The 18,844-nt window shown below is 35.9% G+C and overlaps 2 protein-coding genes across 2 annotated transcripts; one reads left to right on the top strand and one right to left on the bottom strand.

Annotated features, from left to right (window-relative positions):
- The first annotated feature begins 8,669 nt into the window (after window positions 1–8,669).
- On the top strand, window positions 8,670–9,990 carry PEX7 (peroxin 7). The gene has a single exon (XM_016325872.3). The coding sequence runs from the start codon at window positions 8,876–8,878 to the stop codon at window positions 9,830–9,832; it is 957 nt and encodes a 318-aa protein (XP_016181358.3). The 5' UTR covers window positions 8,670–8,875; the 3' UTR covers window positions 9,833–9,990.
- Window positions 9,991–13,979: 3,989 nt separating this feature from the next.
- Window positions 13,980–17,009, bottom strand: LOC148578972 (uncharacterized). Its single transcript, XM_088487825.1, has 3 exons — window positions 16,120–17,009; window positions 15,146–15,381; window positions 13,980–14,644 (listed from the first exon to the last, which is right to left on the bottom strand). Exons 1-3 carry the CDS (start codon window positions 17,007–17,009, stop codon window positions 13,980–13,982), a joined length of 1,791 nt encoding a protein of 596 aa, XP_088343951.1.
- Between the last annotated feature and the right edge of the window lie 1,835 nt (window positions 17,010–18,844).

The following is an 18,844-nucleotide window of genomic DNA, read 5'->3' as shown; positions in this document are numbered from 1 at the left end:
TGTAGTGAAGGAAAATTATCGGAATTTGTATAAGTAGTAAAACATACACATTAACATGTACTTCTTCTTCTTATTGCTGCATTGTTACTTCTTTGTTGGGCTGCTGTTGCGGTTCCTGAGGGCTGCTGCATTAAAGAGTATTCTATTAAAAAAATAAAAAGTATTTTATGAGCCCACTGAACCGAAATTAAACAATGTGGTGAGCAATGGTAAAACTTACAATTCAGGCTGTGCTTGTTGTTGTTGTTGTTGTTGTTATTGTTGTTGTTGTTGTTGCTTGGGAGGGCTGCTGCATTAAACAGAAAAGATTTTAGTAATGATACAGATTTTTTTAATAAAAAAAATTTTAATTACCAGCTAGATCAAAGATTATAAAAATGATATTAATTAAAACTTAGACATTAATTGAAGGTTCTGGCTCTGTATTTCTTGGTGAAGATTCCTCAGCAGCCTGCTCTTGTTGTTCAGTTTGTTGTGCCGGTGGTTCTTTGCTCGGCTGCTGTTGTGGTTCCCATTTCCCAAGGGCTGCTGCATTAAAGAGGAAGCAGTTCAATAATGATCCCAAATTATTATCTTATTCTATTAAAAATAATAAAAAGTATTTTATGAGCCCACCGAACCAAACAAGATTCATGTGGTGAATAAATATTTATAAACTTACTCTTCATAAGAGGTTTGTTGTGTTTGACTTTCTGGAGAGACATAGATAAAGTCATCATTGATCAACTCTTCCTGAAGAGAACTTAGAAGAGACAACGCAAGAGGATTTCTAAGGAATGTAAACAAAAAAGAAATTAATGTTGAATAAGTAGAATTTGTTCTAAGAAACGGGATCTGCACATTCAAAAACTCACATTTCTAAAGGTTTAGAACAAGTTTCTTGTCGAACCTCAATGATTTGTAGCTGAGAATCGGGTGTAGCGCTAGTGACATTTAAACACGTTTACCGTGTGATTAGTTATACAAAATTTAATTACCTAAATATAAAAGAGTAATATAAATATTTTTAACTTATACTGGTGGACGTTTTAAAGTCCTTCTTGGATGGATTTTCTTTTTTCTAAAATATTTTACTGTGGTTTCCGGGGTATTTTTCCTAAAAAAAGATAACAAATTAAAATTAGAAACCAAGATTAAAAGTAGAGGTCTAGAAATACATGAAATTCATTTTTGGAAACTACCGAACCGAAAGTAAAGAGTGCAACGAACTAATTTACCTGGTATTGTCTTGGGCATTTACAGACCGTGTGGAGCTTCCCTGAGTCTGCAAGAGTGGTTCACTTCCGAGATTTACAGTCAGCAGTCTAACCAAGATAAATAAATATTAGTAATTGAATCCAGAGGAATTAGAAAATGTTCTATCAATAGTTAGCAAAGAAAGAAAAATAATTCGATAAAAGAAGCCGAATCTTACCTCTCAGACAAATCATTTTATGGCTCCGTCGAGTCAAACTGATCCGAAGCAACCTTCGCTGTTTGAGCTCCATCCTTTCTTTTCTTTGACCTCTTTTCTCTTATTGTCTCCAATACTTGTCTTCTTCTTTCTGCAGCGCTGTCTTTTATTTGTTCAGATCTGAAAGTTCATAAAATAAGTTTGAAGGAACCTAAAACGAAAGCATCAATAAAGTAAAAGAAAATATGATTCGAGAAACTTACTACTTGTCAGATTGTGTTTACTTTTTTGCCGCCCTTTGCGGTTGTTTTCTTTTTATTATGGGTATTTTCTCAATTTCTTTTTCTCTGCAACACAGACAAAGACATTGAATTTATACCGGAGAAAAATATAAGCAAGAAAAAGACACTAACAATGAAGTGAAAGAAACTTACGGACACCACCGAACCAAAAACTATTAAAATGCTGAACCAAAAATTAGAAGACCACCGAACCGAAAGCAATTCATTAATACTTACTGGCTTTCAGATTTGCTTGTGCTCTCTGAATCTGTCGGCACAGGCTTCCTTTTTTTGGTTTGTTTTCTAACCACCTTCGGTGGTTGTTTTCTTTTCTTTGTTCCGATTTTTTCGATTTCTTCTTTTCTGCAATACATAAGAACAAGCGTATAAGAACAAATTTAAGCAAATACAAGTTAAATGAAATCAATATGAACATTAAACTTACTGATTTTCGGATTCACTTTTGCTTTTTGAATCCGTGGGAATGCTTTCAGTTTCACTTGTTGATTCTGAATCCGTCTCAACAAGATTTTGTCTTGTTTTCTTTACTGGTGGTGTTTTGTCGGATTCAGATTGAGATTCAGATTCAGAAAATCTTTCTTCTTCCGAAGAAGAATCCAGATTGACAATTTTCGTTTTTATTTTCTTTCCTTTTTCTTTTTTATCCAACATCCTTGTTTTTGTTTTTTCATTTTTCTTCCTTTTTGTACAGAAGTCTCTAAAATAAAAACAAGGACTCAATTATTTAATGAGTAATACAATAACAATCATTTAATCATCAAGAATAATCTTTCTGAATGCAGAAGAATTCAAATGAACAAATTAACAATCAAGTGAACCAAAGGGAGCAAGCCCACCGAACTGAACAAAATTCATATGGTGAATAATACGTGACAAATATTTAATCATCAAGAAAAATATTTCTAAGTGCACAAATATTTAAATGAATACACTAACAATTGCAAGTAGGACAAATATATTAACTATAACCTAAAACAGAAGTTTATTTAGTTAGTAGAGTATTTTAAAAGCATTTGAAACCAAAGTTTAGGGAAAAATTTAGTAGAGTATTTACCAATGGTTATGTTGCTTTGCTAGAAATCCTTTCAAGCATCATTTGCTTTGTCCAATGGGCCACCCACGGTACCGGGGGAGCATCAGGTCCGAACAGGCGAGGGAACTTGGTTTCATGGAAGTATATCAACATCAACACAAAAACACAGCCATCAACAGACTGTTTCCTCCCCTTTCTTTTGTTTTCAACTCCTTTCATCAAGAAGTTGAGCACATGTTTTGCCCAATCCCATTCCCGAATGTTGTTCACATGAAAGATCGGTGGCTTATGAATCGGAGAGGCCACACTTACCATTGTCTGCAGCAAGAAGAACTTTTGTACGAAGACAATAAAAGTCCTCTTGTCGGTTATCCTTCCCTTCAACGCTCATATCCAGCACATTCCTTGTCTTCCGGTTTCAGTTTGTTGTAATCTACCTTATCAGCATAACGATTCCCTACAATATTTTAATAGCAAAAATCAGTAAAAAAGGCTCAGTTTAATTTTTTACATACCAATGAATTGAAAATAAGTAGGAAGGAGAAATTGTATTACCGCCGTTGGTTATGCCCAGGGCAGCTGCTACTTTCTGAGGAGTTATGTATATTTTTTCCTGAAGAGTTTTCAAACATCCTTTCTCTTCATCAAAGCGATCAATCAATTCTCTCAAGAGGACATGAGAGACATTCATTTCTGAGACATGTGCCAGGGCACCAAATCCCATTTCTTCCACTATATCTTTCTTTTCTTGAGTCATATCCCTGAACACTGTTGCTATTGCCTTTGTTTGGCATCTGCAATCATGAGTTTTCTACAAGTTTTGAAACAGAATGTGAGGATATATTTATAATACAAAATATATATTATTCAAATGAAAACAGATAAATATATTTAATGTGCTTACGTTATAGTGCGACTTCTCCTTCATTGTCACCATTGTTTTGTTCTGTTTTGCTGTAATGAAAAAATTTGGTCAATACTTCACTCAATACACCGATAAGCACAAGCATATATATCTTAATCAAGTCAATTAAAATGTCACAGGCCACTGAACCGAAACTCATTCATGCACAAAATCAAACACCATAAATAATGAAAATATTAGGAAATAATTTTTGCATGCTATCACAACAAAATAACAACAAATTTCATTCAAAGTCCTAGTTAAATTATCCACTTAAATGAATGAAAATAACAACAAATTTCATTCAAAATCCTAGTTATACTGTAAAAATTCAATCATAGTAATCCTAAACCCTGAACAAAGAAAAAGAATGCCACCGAACTGAACAATGTTTATGTGAAGAATAAATCGTTTTCAACTTTTAATCATCAAGAGGAGTATTTCTTCATGCAAAAGAAGTACTGAATAGAGTAACAAACAATTTCAAAGCCCTAGTTACACTATGTACTGAACTGAATGAAAATAACAAAAAATTTCATTCCAAACCCTAGTTATACTGTAAAAATGCATTCACAATAGTTCGATCTACTAAACGAAGCAAATCAATCCAGTAAACCTAAAATGCAACTAGGAGAAACGCGACATTGCAAGATTTCAAATGAACAGTAGTTTTCTCATACCTTTGGTAGTCTGTATTGCTGTTTTCGTTCGTTTGTGGTTGTTCCTTACCAAATCTTCTCGCGATTCTTCTGCAGTAGTAGTTTTTACAAAAAACGTAAATGAAGTTTGAGTAATTTTGAGAGAGATTCAAAGAGAAGTAGCGTTTTCGTGCGTTTTGAAGAAGACGGAACGTTTTTTCATAATGAAGCAGGAATGTAATGGTTTCGTGTGTATAGAGTGTGTGAAAATCACGTTTATTTAATAAGATTAGAAGCGCGTGAATTATTTTAAACTTGAGCCAACTTAATTACATGGTTACATAGATGTGTAGTGCGTCCGATAAAATAAATTTAAACTATTTTTTATTTCTCTAATATTAGCAATAAGATAGGAAGTTAACACTATTGAATTTGGATGGTTTATTAGCTGCTTAAATTTTAGTTGTCGCTTCCATAAATGTGGGCCCCACTTTTAACTAGTACGGATGTATAGATGGTGTTATTATAGGGGGATTTGATGTTGAATGTGACCCTATATATCTTATAAAATTTTATGCATAACTTACTAGTTCCCTTGTCTACCGTTAATTCCAACAAATTAATTATGAAGTATAGCATCTACAATAAATATTGAACCACTTAGCTTGAATTGCTAATAGTTTTACTTTTCGTTAAATTAAGGGGGGAAAATCATATAACAAATTGATTCCACGCGGTTTAAAAAATTAAATTGATTATTAAAAAATAAAAAAAAAATATTTAAAAGACGATAAAAATTAGTTCAAAATTATTTTATTTTATATTCATTAATTATTTCTAAAATAATACTTATTATTAAATATAATAAATATATAATTTTAAATACTATATACATAAAATTATAGATGTTAAATTAAATAAAATAATTTTAATTTATTATCCTCCTAATATATTCTACAAAATTATATAGCTACTTAAAAGATTTATCACTAATCATAAACGAACAAACGAGCTGATTTGACCAACCAAAGTTGATTTTTATCTGATAAAAGATTACATATATGCATAACACATATAAACTATATGTGGGGTACTAATTAACAACGAGAATAAAATAAATTAAGATAATAAATACAAGTGAAGAAAAGTGAAGATCAGATCAGATATAAAGGAGGAGTGAGTAGTATGAAAAATAAACTGAGAGATATGATGATGAAGCCAATAAAAAATTAAGAAAAATAAAATAAATAAAACAAAATATAGTGCGTGAAAGATAATATTGCAGTATGTATCACAACAATAAGTGATGATGGCTTCAATATATAATAGTATTATTATTAATAATTAATACTGATTAATTATTATATAACTACTTGAAAATAACATGACATGAAAAATTGAAAACTACTAGTTCTCTATCTCCTTGATGCTATTAGGGTGTAGCTAGGAGGACTACTAATTAATAATAATGATAGTGGATGAAAAATTGAAAAGAAGGAAAAATGTTGGAGCCTTAGCATGCAAGGTTGGCCAATGCACAATTATTGACTGGGAAATCATATAATGTAGTAGTTTCATGTCAACAATAATTCTTTCAAATATGACTCATAGTCATTCAATTTTCCAAAAGGACAATTTACTTTGTAGTTGATTTTAGTGTTTTTTTGGAGAACAAAGAAAATGAAGCCTTGACTACTTAGCTAGCTTGATGAGCATTATATTATTAATGAGTTTTGTTGGAATGGCTCCAAATTCCAGCCATATGAATCCAATCAAACTATCAAAGTCCTTCATAAATCAAGGGATTGTGCTTAGTTGGGGAACCCCACAAGCACTACATGACAAAACAACTTTTTAATTTTATGTTGAGCTGCTCTTATTGTTTTCATATATAGGTTAAAGAACATAAAAAATCAGTCAAGCTTCTATTCTATACGTAGAGAAAGAACAAAATTCCAAAGAGAAAATAGCAAGCAAAAAAAGGACAGGATACAACAACCTATATACATACAGGAATAGCTACTACATCATCATTATTAATTAAAATTCTTTGCTTGGTTCAGGTGAACTCTTCAATTTAATTAATTATCTTCAATAATATGCATGTATATAGAAGATAAGAATAAGATAGATGCCATACCCTATTATTTATTACTAATTAAATTAAATGATAATTATATTAGGTTATGACGTTGTCTCTTCCCTCTCAAGTAGATAAACATAAAGGAAATTAAAATATATAACAAAAATAACAAATATTATTCTACTAGATAAAATAAAATAAAAGATAAAAAAATTATTCATACACTAAAGACTGTTAAAATTCGAATGAAAATATATAGTTGTTATTAATTAATTGTATATTTAAATTATTTTTTAATTGTCAAATAAAACAATAAAAATACGTATTTGATTGTTAAAAAATACTAATATTAAAATAATTTTATGATAAAAGGTGTACACATAATGAATTATAAAATTAGTTATATAAAATTATAAATTAAACAATGTTATTGTGTTTTATTATATATCACTTATATCACTACGGCACATGCAGAGAATAACGGCGGCTTAATTGCCGATTTACGACGGTTTTAAACCACTAAAGAGTTTTTTGAAAAATTTTCTGCTTCTATATCACTACTTAGTCTTTCATATGATTCAATTTTCTCATAAAATGTTCTACTAGCGAAAAAAATATTTGAAATTATTTTTTTGTTAAATAAAATAATTTTAAATTATTTTTCTCTCTAAAAGATGGTGGACAATTTTTGAGAAAAAGATAAATAGGTCCCTGATTTTTTGTCCCGCAGACATTTTCGTCCTTAACCATTGAAAAATATTTTTAAATCTCTGACCTTCACAAAATTTGGACGGATTAGTCCCTCCATCCAAATACCTCCGTCAGGGACTGATCCGTCCAAATTTTGTGAAGGTCAGGAACTTAAAAGTATTTATCAATGGTTAGGAACGAAAATATCTGCGGGACAAAAGGTCAGAGACCTATTTGTCCTTTTCTCAAAATTTGTAAAATTTGTGGTCAACATCATGTGGATTTTAATCATGCATAATTGTAGTGCTGGTTCTTAAATTAGTTGGATACACATAGCTATTGCCATAAATTTCATGTGATCCTGAAAGAAAGAGATCTTACTTATTCAAGCTAGTAGTGGCTGTAGTGCTATTAATTTTATTTATTATAAATTCCTCTCCGAGCCACTTATTTGGTCAAGAGAACTAGAGAAGTGTGAGATGGGGCCAAAATCCATATTAGTTGTTAAGTCTGGTTATATGTGTATTCGATTTTGTTAGTAATTTAATTTTCTTTAATTAATAATTATTAATCCAATAAAAGAGAAATAAATAAGAATTGAGAGTTTGAATTGTTATTATAGAGGGAAAAAATTAAATGAAAAGAAAAATATTGGATAATTGTTTATTTAAAAAAATAGTTATCCGTCTATTCTCATGTTTAATATCTAAGTTTCTGGCCAGGGGAAAAAGAAAATCTCGACTCTATTATTTGCAGACAAATTGAGGAATTTCAACTAGAATTGAAGCATGGCGCAAGCTGCATACACTTGAATAAATAAATAAAAATAGATTCAAAGCTCAAATTTTGAAGTACTATCATATATTATATGACTTAATTTAGCTTGCGATTTTAATTAGCCCCTCAGGTACGATACATAAATGAAATGAATGATTAAAAACAAGCTGAACTAACCCACATAATTTGTGGAAGAAAATAGACAGGACTAATGGGGTTAGTGTATTTTAATAATAGGAAATTATGATATGTCACAGCTCCATGGTTTAAGCCCTAAAAGGACGAATTAATTGAGGGGAGCATGCATGTGATCCGTGGTCCATGGTTGATGCATCATTATACACTCTATTTGAACCCAATTATTTCGCAGAAAGTTTTAAATGTGTTACATAAACTATATATTTGAACAGTTTATACATGGGGAAGAAAATGTATATCATACAAATTTTGTAGACTTACCATCGAGTAATTAAAAATAAATAAAACAGTGAAGCAGCTGAAGTTAAGTGGAGGAAGTGAAGAGTGTTAGTCCTATCATCATATGTAGAACAACTAATTTAAAATGTAACTTCAAATAATAGTAATGCTAGGTAAATAAGGTTTTTTTTTTTTTTTTTTTGGTGATTTGCTAGGTATATAAGTTATTATTTAACTAAACTCTTAAATAAATGTCTAAAAAATTCAGAAACTTTGGTTACAAAAATAATTTTCGCCCAAAATAATTTTTCTTTCTGTTTTTTTGTGAGATTCATTATTATGTTTTAAACAAATAACGCATCGCTCGTAGAAGCCCAAACAATTTTTGTTTGGTATTAATGGACAGTATGCGGCAAGAGGCCAAGGCCCAAGAGAATGGGCCTGCTTTTGAATTTTTGGAAAAATAGTAGGCAGTGGGCAGTAGTTGCATAGCTTCATTTGATTGATGGGAGCAAAAAAGAAAATATTATTAAAAAAAAGGATAATGGTAAAGGGAGGCGAAGAGGAAGAAGACGTAGTTGAACGCAGAAATCATCAGCTTCGAATCAATTGAATCTGAAAAGTGAATCAAATCAGCGATGCCGGTATTCAAGACTCCATTCAACGGTTACTCCGTCAAGTTCAGCCCCTTCTACGAGGACCGCCTCGCCGTAGCAACCGCGCAGAACTTCGGTATCCTCGGCAACGGCCGCCTCCACGTCCTCTCCCTCTCCCCAAACCCTTCCCAGCCCTTCACCGAGATCGCCGCCTACGACACCGCCGACGGAGTCTACGATGTTGCCTGGTCCGAGTCCCACGACTCCCTCCTCGTTGCCGCCGTCGCCGACGGCTCCGTCAAGCTCTACGACACCGCACTACCGCCTACTTCCAACCCTATCCGGTCCCTTCGCGAGCACACACGCGAGGTCCACTCCGCCGACTACAACCCCCTCCGCCGCGACTCCTTCCTCACCTCGTCCTGGGACGACACCGTCAAGCTCTGGACCCTCGACCGCCCCTCCTCGCTCCGCACCTTCAAGGAACACTCCTATTGCGTCTACTCCGCCGTATGGAACCCCCGCCACGCCGACGTCTTCGCGTCCGCCTCCGGCGACTGCACCCTCCGCGTCTGGGATGTTCGTGAACCTTCGTCCACCATGGTGTTCCCTCCTCACGAATTGGAGGTGCTAACTTGCGATTGGAACAAGTACGACGACTGCATAATTGCGACTGCTTCGGTGGATAAGAGCATCAAGGTTTGGGATGTGAGGAGTTTTAGGGTTCCGATTGCGGTTATGAATGGGCACGGGTATGCGGTGAGGAAGGTGAGGTTTTCACCGCACGTGCGGAATTTGATGGTGTCTTGCTCTTATGATATGACGGTTTGTGTTTGGGATTTCATGGTGGAGGATGCGCTTGTGAGTCGGTACGATCATCACACGGAGTTCGCGGTTGGTGTTGATATGAGTGTTCTTGTTGAAGGCTTGATGGCCAGCACTGGTTGGGATGAGCTTGTTTATGTTTGGCAGCATGGCACTGATCCTAGAGCACCTTGACAAGCTTCCTTTTTCTGCTTTTTCTTCATGTTTTGGGGATTAAGGTTTTTGTTGTATGTTTGTTTATATTCATGCATGATCAGATCAGGGGTTCAGCAACTTAATGAGTGTATACATCAATCGCATTGGTAATGAATGAAATGGCTAGTCACAAATAATTTATATGTATCCATGTTAAATTGTTAATTGAAACTGAAGATAGTTGCTTTGTTCTTTCTACAGATATTTATATTGTGTGTTTTCTGTGGGATGGAATTTAGTGTTTGGTTGTTGTAGATCTTAACTGAAAGTGCAGTCCATGTGTGACAGTGGAGCCACAATTCCAGCAGCAGGATAATGAAGCTTGGTTGTGCTAACTCTGGATGCCCTTACAGTTACAGATATTTGTGTATCAAAGTTCTGCGGAACTTTCACTTTTATGGCTGTGTTGGAGGAGAATGATCTAGCATCTAAGGTGAAATTTTGAAAGCATTCTTGCACCTGTTTTTGTTATCTAGCAAAATTAAATTGATGGTTGTGGTATTGACTTGTACTCAAGGGGAATTACTTGACATAAAATACAGAAATTTCTATAGAAAACATGTTAAGTTGATCAATTTATTGGAGGCGGCATAGCCACACCACATAATGAGGCTCACTATTTATTGGCCCTGTAGGACAAGGCTTACTCTATAAGGAAGCGTTTGTTTTGAGATACTGAGACTGAGAAACTGAGACTCAGTATCGTGTTTGTTAGTTCAGAGATCTCTGTCTCTAAAATTTTAGTACCTCCAAAAAATAAGGACACAGGGGACTGAAATTTTTAGAGATGGAGACTGAAACTTTAATAATATTTTATACTTAAAATACTTTCATTTCAATTAATTAATTCTAATTTTACCCTTTGTGCAAATTAAATTAGAGTTTCATTCTTGTTTCAATTCCTGTCTCCCATTTTGCACCAAACATAATACTAAGATTTATTTCAATTCCCGTCTCTTAGTCTCAGTCTAAGTTTTTCCGTCTCTGTCTCTCCATCAAACGCTACCTAAGAACATAGATGAAGATACAGATATTCATGACCGAGTGTTGTTATCTCTTCATTGCACTAAAAAAAAATGCTTGATTCCATCAACATAGAAAAGATGAAACAACAAAATGGCTTGGGAAACAGAAAACAACCTTACAAAATGCTACTGCAGACATATATAACTGGCAAAAAACAAGTATTGCAACCAACAAAAAAGGGTATATATATATTTTTTCAAACACAAATATATATCATTAATCAGCACGCAATGATAAAATGTGTTTTCTTTGAACCAACAAAAAGGAAATCATAAAACAAGTGTTGCAGTCAAATTTGTAATAATATTTGCAAGTCAACTGTTAAAATTCGGAACGGGAGATATAGATTTAATAAGCTTTTGTCTTTAATTTATACAAGATGTTTATCAAATAAATATCAAAATTATGATTGTTATGGTGTCTAAAAATAATTGTCTAATTTATTAAAAATAATTAAAAATTAATATTTAATTTTAAAGTATAAAAGTAAATAATTTAGACAAAAATTAGACTCGGTTATAGAATCCATCTAAAAAAAATAGGAAAAGTATAGGTAAACAATAAAAATATTAAACAATGTAAACAATAGATATATCGGATCTTCATTTTACTAGTGTACAGATAGTTATTTTAATATTAAAATTTAGAAGATTAATTTGGAGGTGTAGTGTATTTTTATTTGATTGATGGTTATTCATATTGTTCAACAAAGTCATTGTCCCCTAGCATTCTCCAAAAAAATATAAGGGGAGCTTTCTAAAAAGCAAGCAAGCATCTTAGTTTTTGTTAACAATCTTGTTTCCATGATTGTTTATGCAGTTAAGATGATAAGATTCTACTGGTGATAAGGGAATGAAAATCTGGATGTATTATTTGGTATCCCTGTATATTTATGACACATGTGTCTCTTGATCCGGATTTTGATGGTAGTTCATAGTTTCAGTCTGGAAAATGCAAAACTGCTGCACAACCAACCTTGGAAACCCGCAACTCCTTATGCTGTTATGCATATTTATATGAGAAAGTCTAAAGGATAGCTATTTTTTAAAATTTGGGTAGCACTTAATCAGTAAAAAAAAAAAATAATCACATATCATTAAATATAATCTCACACTATTAAAAATATTAACATGATTCTAAATTTCTAATAATGTAACGGTTGTGAAATTACTGGAGTTTAACAGAGTTTTTGAAGCAAGACTTGAATGTTAAAAGCATTTATTTATGTTAATGGCAATTGGAAGGTATAGACAAGATTGATGATGTCGTTGCATTCCCAAACCGACAGGGATGATTACGAGTGTGATAAGTATGAGTAGAGAGAGTATAGTGTCCCATGTCTCTCTCTCACGTAAAAAATACTAGAACTCAGCCACTTGACTAATTTGAAAGCAGCCAAATCCACCATTCCGCAAAACATGTCAAGCCTCCAATCTTAAACTTCTCAAAATCAGAGGCTCTCACACCTTGACATTATCTTGAAAGGAAAATATTAAAATATTAAAACAACATAGATATATCGGATGTTCATTTTATTAGTGTAGGATGATTATTTTAATATTAAAATTTAGAGAATTAATTTAGAGGTGTAGTGGTCAAGAAGCAATAGCTCAAATGGCATAGTCTTCCCATACTCAATTAAGAGGTTCCGAATTCGAGTCTTCATATATTCAGTGAAAAAAAAATTTAGAAGTGTAGTGTATTTTTATTTGATTGGTGGTTGTTTATATTGTTCAACAAAAGTCCCTCTAGCATTCCCCATTTTGAAATCAATCAGTATTTTCTTTATGTTATTAGTTAAAAAATAATTTAAATACACAATTAATTAGTGAAATAATTTTTTCGATGGACTGCGAGGTCCTCCAACAAAAAAATGCCTTTTTTGATTTTTGACTGGTTAGTCATTTGTCAATGTCTCTTTTCAAAATATATTTACGTGACACGTTAATCACTAATATATTCTCTATTTAATTTTTATAAGCAAAAATAATTTAAAAATTACTAATATTTTTTAATTTTACACAATAAATTTAACTAATGTATTTAAAAAAGATAATAAAAAAATAAAACTAAAAACTAAATAGTCTTAACAATTATCATTAAAAGACAACGAAATTTCTAACAAAAAAGATTTATTACTCATAGTTGATTTTTAATGGATAAATTAACAATTTTTTTTTAGTGTCTAAACAAGGAAAGAAACAAAGCAAAAACTATCTTAAATCCGAGCGGATGATTCGTTGGAGATCAACACCAGGCTCAGACCAAATAACATGATTAGAGTTACTCTTGGCACCATATTTAGCCATTCAATCCGCAGCTCTATTTGCTTCTCGGGACACCCATTCAACGTGAACAAGCCAAGGACGAGATAAAAGCTCCTGAATCTTGAGAACCAAATCTGTTACTTCAGATGAATACCCACTTGTAAGCTCATGCATGATGGGCAGAATGTCAAGGCAATCCGTTTCACATATAATATCCCTCAAACCGCAATCCCAAGCTAAAACCAGCCCCCTCCAAGCAGCAAATAATTCACATCTGATTATAGACCAAGGGGAATGCTTCCAGAGCAGCCCGAGATCCAATCTCCCTTAGAATCTCTAATAATACACCCAAATCCCGCTAAATTTGAATCCATATACAAGCTTGCATCACAATTAACTTTAAAACCATTGCCTACCGGTGGTTCCCAACACAGGCAATTTCGGAGAGACCTAAAGGCATTGCTTCGATTCCTGTAAAGCTGTAAGTTCTTGGCGGTAATTCTGGCCAAGGCAACAACCTTATGGTCTGTCCAAGGGTTGTCAATGTTGAATATGTCATTGCACCTATGTCTCCATACCCACCAAAGCCCTGCACCAAAGGACGCCTCATTGTTAGCCAAGGCCTTCCGAAACCACTCTTCAAGAGCAGTACCAGCCGTCGAGTCTAGGATACTAGGATCCAACATATACCAGATTGCCTTTGATCGTTCACAGTCTCTAAGGCAATGCTCCATAGTCTCCTGTGCCTTGTTACATCGCTTACACATATCTGAAGAAGCTAAATGCCGCTTGAATCGAAAGGTCTCAGTTGGTAGAGCATCATGTAAGCTAAGCTACATAGTAAATTTGAACTTCTCTGGAATGTTTGTGTTCCACAACCAGTTCCAATTACTGTTGGCATTCCAATTTAATGTTTTCTTTAATAACCATTTGTAACCCTCCCTTGCACTATACTTTTTTGTTGCTGCAGGCCACCACTCCCACTGTGGCTCCAACTCAGTCAAACTAGGATATCTCAGACCACAAATAAATTGCTTAATCTCATACAGAATAGGCGTGGTAAGACTATCAACCTCCCAAGACACCCCTTTCCACAAGTCAGCCACCATGAAATCTGATTCAGAAATATGTACATAAGGGACAAGGTTGCAAAGCTTACCAAAAGGAGTCCACTCATCATGCCAAACTGATTTGTGGACATCTCCAATATTCCAATAAAGCCCTTCCTTGAGATGCTCATAGGCACTAACAATGTTCTTCCAGGTAGCCGATGAAGAATTTCTACTGTTTCCGTTCATACCAGATTGATTCCTGAGATATTTATGCTTCAGAACCTGCACCCATAACTTCTCACTATTATTTAGACAATCCCATACCAACTTTTCCATAAGCGCCATATTAGCACAGGAAGTATCCCTAATACCCAATCCTCCTGCCTTTTTAGGAGTTATGGCGACCTCCCACCTGACCAGAGGCAGCCCTTTTCCAGTCTCTTGGCCTTTCCACAAGAATTGTCTCATCAAGGAATCAATTTTATTACATGCATACTTCGGGAGAAGAGAAATTTGCATTTCATAAACTGGGATAGAGGCCATAACCGATTTAACAAGACAAAGCCTCCCTGCCTTATTCAGTAGGCGTCCTTTCCAACTGGAGAGCTTCCTCGAAATTTTTTCAATAATCTCCTGAGCCGTCTTCCTGGAAGCTCTGGCATGACCGATGTTAATTCCCAGGTATTTACCCAAATCATTGCAGAACCGGATGTTAGAGACCCCTGAGAGAACCTCTTTTCTCCTCTCTGACACCCTCTTGGAACACTGGGCCTTTGACTTATGAAGATTTACCTTTAAACCTGACGCTCTAGAAAACAAGTCCAAACAATGCATGACCTCTATTACTTGAGCTTTTGATGCCTTACAGAAAAGCAAAAGATCATCTGCAAACATCAAATGAGAGAGTCGTGGTCCATTCCTAGAAACCGCAACTGGGTTCCACAAACCTTGGGAAACTCTATGAGAGATAAAGCAGGCAAGCATTTCCATACAGAGTACAAAAAGATAAGGAGACATAGGATCTCCTTGCCTCAACCCTCTCTTCGGATTGAAATTTTGGAGCCTGTTCCCATTCCACAAAACTGCCAACGAAGAGGAAGTCACACAATTCAATATAAGATTAATGGTAGCCTTTGGAAACCCAAACCGGACCAAAGTAGCTTCCAGAAAATGCCAGTCTACCCTGTCATAAGCTTTTTCCAAATCAATCTTGAATGCCATGGTCCCTTTTCGAGACTTGGTGTTCCTCATGAAGTGCATAATCTCTTGAGCAATGATAATATTCTCTGTGGTTCCTCTTCCTGGAATGAACCCTCCTTGCAAAGGACCAATGATCTCCGACAGGAAAGGTCTGAACCTGTTAACTAGAACCTTTGTGACAGTTTTATAAATTACATTACATAAGCTAATAGGCCGAAACTCTCGTAAGGAAGAGGGAACTTCCACTTTAGGAATTAGAACAATGAGAGTATCAAAAATAGCCGCATTCAGTGGCTCACCCTCAAAGGCTCGCTTGACCAGTCCACACACATCGTTGCTAAGAGAGTCCTAGAACTCTTTGTAGAAAATTGCTTGAAATCCATCTGGCCCTGGGGCTTTAAATGAACTCATGGTCATCACAGCTCTTTTAACCTCTTCAGACGTCACCGGTTCCACAAACTTTTGACAAGCCTCACTACTAAGAGACGGGCAAGGAAAAGGCCCCATGGCGTCCAGGTCAATATCCTCCCTTGTAGAAAAGAGCTTTTGAAAGAAAGAATTTGCCGCCATTTCTAGAGTCGTAGTCTCCGTGGCCCAAGACCCATCCTCCAAAAATAACCCATGAATTTTGTTCCTCTTTCTCCTGATAACTGTCTGCAGATGAAAAAATTTTGTATTTCTGTCTCCACATCTCACCCATTGTTCTCTAGATTTTTGATACCACAACAACTCTTCTTGAAGAAGGACATCATTCAGTTCCTGATGCAAAACTTGCTCTTTGATCCTAAGCTGTTGATCCTCCCGACTTTCCAGAGTAATCTGAATGTCATTCAAAAGCCTCTCCAACTCCCTTTTCTTAACAAAAATATTGCCAAAAACTTTTTTATTGAAGCTAGTTGCATCTTTTTGAACCTCCAACAAACATTTGACTACATCCGGAGCTCCTCTATTCCAAGCTGTATCAACAACATTCCTAAAAAGAGGATGAGTCATCCACGCAGCCTGGAATCTGAACGGACGATGGCCCTTGGTAGCCCTCTTTTCCATCTTACACCTAGTGAATAATGGGCAATGATCAGAGTGAAGGCGCGCCAGCCCCTCAGTATAAGCCTCCGGAAACATTAGTCGCCAGTCCTGGTTGATGACTGCTCTATCAAGCTTCTTGGCCACCTGCACCCCACCTTTCACCTTCCTATACCAAGTGAATCTTCTCCCAATAGCCCCCATATCAAACAGCCCACAATCCTCCAATGTTTCCGCAAATTGTTCTGCTCTGGCAAGTCTAAATTGCCCCCCTCTAACTTCACTCTGCAATAGAACATCATTAAAGTCCCCTAACACAATCCAAGGTTCGTGGATCATATTAGCAATCCTTGTCAAGTCACCCCACAGTTCTTTACGCCGATGTATATGCGGATTAGCATACACCGCACTGCAGTAACTAGATGTATTGCCCATAGTGATTTCAAAACTGATACATTGATCAACTACATCCAATACTCTCACAGAAATATTTGAATTAGAACATAGAACCCAGATACCCCCACTATGACCATTAGCCTCAACAATACCAACACCCTGGTAACCTAGATTATTCCAAAAAGATTTCATCCTCTCGAAAGCAATATGGGTTTCAAACAGAATGAAAAAAGTAGGATGAAATTTATTCGCTAACTCCTTACTATGAACCCGGGCCAATTTATTAGAGGCACCTCTAATATTCCAAAATAGAAAGCTTAAATCTAAATAATCCATAAAACAATTTGTATTGTAAAAGGACCAACCTCAGCTGAAGTCCCTAACGAGATGATGAAGATCCACCATCATATCCCCCTGGGCCTTGCTTGTCCTTGTCCGGTTGTTGCCCGGTTTGTATGTGTCCCTCCACTGACAACCCTTCCAATTTGCCAATTTGCTGCTTGCTGGTGTCGCCAAGGCAGTCTGGAGTCGACGGCGAATTCTGCAAAGAAGAAGGGCGCAACCTCTTGTGTCCATTTTTGATAATGGCAGTGAAAGTCGGCACCGCAACGGAGACAGCTTTGCCCTTCACCCCTTGCTGTTTGGAAGATGACATGCGTGCCTTAGATCCGCTAACCGACCCGGTCTTCACCCCTGATTTGGCTCCTCTCATACGTAGCCCAAAGTCACGGTTCTGGTCCAATTTCTGATTTGAGCGCACCGGCATTTTATCTTTAGATGTTTGTTGGGCTTTGTTTGATTGACTCAATTTTTCTCTCCTTTTACCGCTGACTTTGGTCCAGCCAGCCTCATTTTCTAAATGTTGGGACCCCACTTCCTTCCCATGCAACGTATCATCTAATTCCTCCCCAATTTCTGCAACTATCACTGACTCTTTGGGATTGCATCCAAATTCAAAAATTTTCTCTTTTGAGGCTTCCTGTGGCTGCACCACCTGGGCCGCCGTTTCGGTCACTGATGTTTCCTTTCGATCCACCCTTTCCGAATCTATTGGGGTCATTCTGCAGTCAGTTGCTGGATGCCCGAAACAATTGCACTTGTCACAAATAAGGTGTAAGCATTCATACTCCACCTTATATTCAAACTCATCGACAATCACACTCCGGACCACCGGCAAACCAAGATTAATTTGCACGCAAGCCCGAGCAAATTTTCCCCTTTCCGCCAACTTAGTAGCCAGATCCACCTTGACTGGTCTTCCCACAGCAGAAGTGATTCTCATCATGGCTTTATCCTGATAGTACCATATGCTCAAACCAGAGATTCGAATCCAAACCATAGTCTCCCCGAAAGTGTCCTCACAAGGTTTAAAATCCGGTGTCCATGGCTTGACCGCAATATAGTGACCGAAGATCATCCATGGCCCCCCTAGTAAAACCTTCTCTCGATCGTCCATGCGATCAAATTTAACTAGGAAGTACCCAAAACCCACATCCAAGATTTCATATCCACCGGTGATCCTCCATACCCCTTTCAATTTGTGAAACATGGCCGTGTAACTAAAGTTTTTTCCAAGAACCTTAATCACAATTGCTTCCTTGTATGGTTCAGAAAGGATGTTCCTAACCTCTTTGGAGAAGCAAACTCTTGGGGGCATAGGATCTCCTTGTTTTCTAGTGACCACTGCCATAGAATCCCCATCTAGAGCTTCAGCCCGATTTATCCCTGTGGCTACCGTAGAACCAATAACCTTGTCACGGAACAAAATCTTAGAAGTCACCCTGAAACTAAGGTCGCCCTTACTTGATCCCTCCTTTACACCTGATGCAAACCCTCCCACATTCTCCCCCTTATCTCTTTCGATGGCATGGCCATCTTCTTCACCGTGTTTCACCCTCAAACACTCTCTCCCGCTCTCTCCTTCTCTCATTCTCTCTGAGTACGGAGTACGTGGATAAATTAACAATTTAATATGTCGTGTAGGTTTATTTTGTCAATACAAAAAAAAATATTAACAAAAAAACTAA

This window comes from Arachis ipaensis, chromosome B10, assembly GCF_059453495.1.
Source record: "Arachis ipaensis isolate K30076 ecotype BB chromosome B10, ASM5945349v1, whole genome shotgun sequence".
NCBI lineage: Eukaryota > Viridiplantae > Streptophyta > Magnoliopsida > Fabales > Fabaceae > Arachis > Arachis ipaensis.
The sequence above is the reverse complement of the archived record's forward strand: the minus strand, read 5'-3'. Positions and strand labels throughout refer to the sequence as shown.